This window comes from Mastigoproctus giganteus, chromosome 9, assembly GCF_048544385.1.
Source record: "Mastigoproctus giganteus isolate SK-2022 chromosome 9, ASM4854438v1, whole genome shotgun sequence".
In the NCBI taxonomy this organism is placed as follows: domain Eukaryota; kingdom Metazoa; phylum Arthropoda; class Arachnida; order Uropygi; family Thelyphonidae; genus Mastigoproctus; species Mastigoproctus giganteus.
Window position 1 is genome coordinate 97,962,875 of NC_143583.1, and position 6,000 is coordinate 97,968,874.

The following is a 6,000-nucleotide window of genomic DNA, read 5'->3' on the forward strand; positions in this document are numbered from 1 at the left end:
GTTCTTACTTTCGATTCCAGCAAATACTTTCAATTTCAACATGCTCTCAATCTTAGCTTCAGAATGTTTCAAATTAGCGATAGCATTGATAGTTAGAATAATTAATTTATCTGCTTTTATCATAGTGATTCTGTAAAGGTTCTGAAAGGTAAGAGAGCTCCTGCAGGTTGTCAATCATTAGTGCTAAATTGTTAAGAAATTCTAGATTGAAAAGCCGGTTTAATAATCCAAAATATTTAATTAACTTTCTGAATCAAAATGTTTTCACAAAGCGGGATAATTCCTCCAACCCTCAATTGCCGCCCGTAAGCTACAAGCTGCCCATCGTGGCCCGAACAGACGACCGATCTGTATAGTTTTAGTTTCCACATAAAGATCTTTATAGTTTCCACATTTTTTTAATTTTTTTTGGCCGATGCTGCATAAGCTCATACACTTGCTTTCTTGCATCACATTCCACTTCAAGTTCTTTAGTCACGTTCTTTCCACATCAAGTTAAACATCCTTAACTCGCGCTGGTGTTTTGGAAATTGGTGATACAGTTTTTTTTTTTTTTTATTATTATTATTGCCTCTATGCCATTATATTTTGGAACGTTTTCTTCACAGTGAAAGCCTCGAAGCAGTTTCCAAATCTGCCAACATTTCATCTTTGGAAAGTTAATTTAATATCTTAGTTGCCTCATCTTCACCCCCCCCCCCTCTGCCCGACGTTGCTATTGTCACCAGTTCTTTGAATACTGTGCAAATAAATGAATCACTCAGATATTCAGCTACTGTGCCATTTAAACATAGACGGAGAAATTTACTGAGACGAGTGAATCACTCACTTCTCCGAAAAACATGACTTCTCCGACGATGACTTCTTGTCGGAGACAAGGGGAACAACAACACAGGTTGACCAGAGGCTATTTCGTGTCGGGAATCTTCTTAATCCTCTGGCTATGGAAAGCATATTAACTAGCGCGACTTCTCGGAATGAGGCCGCATAGGTTTTACGGACATCACTAAGGTTGTGGAACGGTAATCCCTTTCAACCTTAACTGGTCATGTGTGATTGTAGATGCAAAATGCACATTCATATGATAATGTTGATATTTTATGTCATATTAATAAACACATACACAGTAAACCCTCGCAAATCCGGTTACAGTTAATCCGGATCGATATATGAAAAATTCGGTTCACAGTTGAGTACTTTGAAAGACAGATGGGATTTAGGCGGACAGAAAAGTCACTGTGACTGCATGCAATGAGAGGCGGAATATACATTGCATTGTCTTGCATGCTGTTCGGTATCGTTGTTGACTCTGAGTCGGACGGATGTAGTAGTAGTAGTGGCATGTGATGCAAGACAGCAGTGTATGAGCTTATGCAGCATCAGCCAAAAAAAAAAAAAAAAAAAAAATTCACACAACCATTCCTTCTAAATGTTTGTCCAGTTCCTCCTTAAATTTATTTAACCTATCAACTTCCACAATGACAGATGGAAGTTTGTTCCAGAAATTAACCACCCGTTGGCTAAAGGCAAATTTCCGCACATCTATTCTACATCTGTCTTTCCTTAATTTGAATTTATGCCGCCTTAGGTTCGTAATCTGAACAAGTGGAAGAATCCCACCAGAATTCAGCGTACTCAGCCCATTCAAGGCTTTATACACCTCAATCAGATCACCGCACAGATGCCTAGTCTCCAGCCGTTGCAATTTGCAGAATTTAAGCCTCGCTTGGAAAGAGGATCCCTTCATTCCCCTCACCAATCCTGTTGCCATTCTCTGTACACGCTCAAGCAAATCTACATCCTTCCTAAAATGAGGCCTCCAGACCTGTATCCAGTACTCAAGGGGTGGCTTGACCATTGCCTTATACAAAATGACAATCACCTCCTTTTCCCTGCTAGCAAAATTCCTATATATCATTGACAAAACCCCATAACCTGCCCTGGCAGTCTGTCTGCATTGCTCAGAAAACTTCATATCTGACTGCACAATTATTCCCAGGTCTTTTTCATTTTCTACCACCTTAAGTGTATTTCCACACAGTTGGTACGTTTCTCTGGGGTTACTTCTACCCATATGCAGTACTTTGCATTTGTCAGTCGCCAATGTTGCGAGTCATTCTCTACGCCTCAGAATTGATCTTGAGAACATGAGATTTTGTCCTAAATTTAAACCACTAGTCGATCATGAAAACACAGGCGTCTTCTGGAACATTAATATTAGTGATTGAACTTGCCGGAAAACCTCATAGTACACATTGAATGATGAGTGATAGTAGTCTCCCTTAGTTGAGCATTACCCAGCAAGCAAGCACACGATAACGGAGGAGGCCTGTGGAACAGTATATGTAGATTGTTGTACCCTGAATAGCTACATAAAAAAATATATACTTATACTTGCGGGTTAAGATATATATATATGTGTGAGTGAATGCCAGGTTGCCTGTGTAAATTATGCGTTGCCTGAGTGAATGTAAACACTATACTGTATATATAAAAATAATGGCATGTGTGACCAGCACGCACGGTAGATAGTTTTATGGTTAAGCATCCTTCGCGTTTCTTTTAGGTATTTTGATTTGTAGTACAATGAAATTGCGAGACGAAAAAAAGAAATCGTTGACAAATATTTATATTGTAGTCATAGGACAAATACTGTACTTGTATTGTTGCATTCATACTTCATACAGTTACTACCGCAGGAAGTATGATTGTGACGTCTTACTGTTCAACAAATGGCTACAATTAAATGGATAATTAGAATCTTGGCCTCTGACGGAAGCCTCGGATGACATTACTTCCGTGATGCTTTTTTCGTGACCGATCGTATTTACTCGGTTGTAGGTGCCCCCCCCCCCCCCCAAGGATGTTTAACATCAAAACGTGATTGCCTGACAGTTGCGATGTTTAGGTGGCCCCTGCGTGCTGTCTCGTTGGCTGAATGATGATAAATGCAAAACTATTATTATTATTATTTATTTTTTTAGGCCACCCGAATAATTAAATTCATCTGCCGTGCTGTGTCTTATATCTGTTAATTGCGTGTGTTCTATGGTCGATTTGTCTGACTTGCTGGACGAAAACCCCCAGTTTCTGGGGGAGAAACCTGACTATCTATGCCTGTAACCGACTAACTCAGCCACGGAGTGAAAAAAGCTCATTAAAGTTCCTCGTGTCATCGACGGAATTCGAAGCCGGGCCTTTTCCACCCGGTGTGGGGAGGATGGTGACAATACCCGCACAGACATTTTGGGGGCCTGTCAGAACACACACACATATATTCGCCAATTTATACGCCAATCACACAATTGTCATCTTGCATTTAGTTGTAGTTGTAATGTAATAAAACAGTTAGCATTAGCATTGATAAGGCACATGATGCAAGAAAGCAAGCTCATATAGCATCAGCGAAAAAAAAAAAAAAAAAACTTTCTCATTTCATCCATCCACTCGCTCCAATTGTTTGTCTAATTATGCCGTGAATCTATTTAAGCTATCAACTTCTACAACGACAAGGTCAAGGTGTGTTTGTTTCAATTGCGGTCTGCAGGGTTTCCTCTATATGCCGCTGTAGCATCTGAAAAGGTGAAGGCCGGCAAGTGTATGTATGTAGGTGTGTAAGTATGTGTCTTGTTATGTTGAGTGCCGGCACTGGCGACTTTGCAGCCAGGGGGCAGAGGACACCTGGTCCCCTACCCCCTGACTCCCAACCTTGGCCACGAGGAGGCGTGCCAGCATCCACTTTCTAGCTGAGACTCTTACTGGGGCTATCAGGCAAGCCTGGGAGCCCCAAGGGAAAGGAAGTGGGGATAAGAATTGAAGTATGAGGATTGTAAGGGATGGGGAGGTTGGATAGAAGATAAGGGGAAAAGATAGACCTCCCATGAAATAGAAGAGAAAAAGTTTACAATAGTGTATAGAGTGGGAAAAAAAATAATAATAATAAAAATTTAAAAAATAATAATAAAATAAAATAAAAAAATTACAAAATAAAAAAAAAGTACCTATATACAATGTTTACTATTAGCGAAGTGAGTACGATCACCACTCCTGGGGGACTTAATCAGAAAACCAAAACTATAAATAACACTTCATTACATTAATTAACACCATTTCAAAAATATTACTATTTAGGCTACAGCAACCAAACACACTTGTCCAGTCATTGTACAGGACTCAACCACTTTGCCTCAACTTTTATTTTCCCCTATTTTCCCCCTCTCTTTATATTTTCTTGTATTTTTTTCTCCTTCTCTCTTTTTTTTTTTTTTTTTGCTGATGCTATGATTATCTGATCCGACACTACCAGATTTCAGGATTAAACTCAGAGAGCAAATGGCAAGGCGGTATCCGTGTAAAAAAAAAAAAATATATATATATATATATATAATATTGCAACTTCAAGTAAATCTAAGCCTGGACATTTGTTATCCTTCAAAGAATCAATAGCTGCGCCAATTTCAAGTTTAGTAAACGGGTCCTCATCAGTTAATTCAGAATACATCAAGTGCTCCATCCTTAAATTTGTTTGTTCCGTACTCTCTGGTACACAAATGTCTTGGCAAATAATGCCATCCAATATTGCATTCATCGACTCTGTCCAAGAAAGAGTCTCCTGCTCATCAGCCAAGATAGACGAAACGATCTCACCAGGGTGTAATTTCTCCGCAACAATTTTGTAAGCAAGTCCCCACGGTTCATCCTTTAGTGTCGATTTAACCAGTTGCTCCCAAGCATTCTTCTTTTCTCTATAAATTTGATTAAAGTAGGTCCGCCTGGCCAGCTTGTAAAGGTCACCCAGACGGTCCACCTCAACCCTTGCCCTATTATTTCTCTGGCACGCTGGTAGTTACGCCGAGCAGTTTTCAATTCATTTCTCAGATTTGTGAGATCCTGAGACCCCCAGGGCACATGATTCTGTTTTCTCTTTTCTTTGTGAGAGAGGCATCACAGACCAAACTTATTAGGTCGTTTACGGCTTCCATCTGCTCCATTGCCGGCAGTTGCCTAATTCTCTCGATGTTATCAGCCGTGGCTTCTATGCACAGCCTGTTCTCAAAAGTTTCCCAGTTTGCACCCTGAGTCCTGTACCTTGGAAAATCGTATGAATTCCTTTTTTCCGTACAGTCTGAATCCATAACAACTTCAAACGTTATAGGGTTATGGTCACTTGCTGACCATGCAGTTCTAACTTGCCAGTTTCTTATGTTTTGTCCAAATGTAGAGTTGGACACCGTGATAACTATGAAGGATTGACCAGATGCTGAAAAAAAAGTTGGGGGGTGCCCTACAGTGTTCCAAAGATGTAAGTTCTTAGTTAGGATTAACTCCTCTAATAACTCGCCTTTTTGATCTGTAAAGTGACTGTTCCATAATGTAGATGCAGCATTTGCATCCGTACACATAATAACTCTTCTACCCTCCAATCTGTGGAGAATATCCTCTATGTAATTTAGGTAAGGCTCGATCTGTTGATGTTGTTGAGAGCATTGAAAATACAATGAAACAAAATACACTTGCCCAAACGTACCCTCCAGATAGGCACAGGCAGAATGTGTGGAGCACAAGCTTGTTATCTTTGTGACAATTATGCCTGGATCAACTATAACCAGGGCTGCCCAAACCCTGGTCACAGCGTTCCTGCCACTTCCAGTAGTTTCAGTATTAGATTGTACAATTTTTGATGATAATGGTAATCCCTTTACAACTCCTTTATATGAATACACTTCCTGAAGGGCTAAGATTTGGATATCGTGGTCAGACATTATTCTAGTTACGTCATTAGAGACCGCGATCGACCTTTGACAGTTCAATTGCAAAACTTTAATTGGCTCGCTAGTGTTATGATTTATATTGCGATTAAATGTAATTAGTACGAGACTTGGTCACCTCTTGCGCGCGAATATACTCAGGACAGCCGTTGTCACGGTAGGAATGATCTGCTTTCTTCTTCCGCATTTTACAGTTGGGACAAGTTGCAGGAGAAGCCTTGTCAGGACAAGA

General features: G+C 40.1%; 1 protein-coding gene across 1 annotated transcript in view; it reads right to left on the bottom strand.

Annotated features, from left to right (window-relative positions):
* LOC150080579 (uncharacterized) overlaps window positions 1-5,762 on the bottom strand; it is a 46,758-nt gene extending 40,996 nt beyond the window's left edge. The window contains exon 1 of the mRNA XM_090380745.1: window positions 5,528-5,762. Coding sequence (XP_090236871.1) covers window positions 5,528-5,762 — 235 coding nt within the window. The remainder of the gene's footprint in view (window positions 1-5,527) is intronic.
* Window positions 5,763-6,000: the final 238 nt, after the last annotated feature.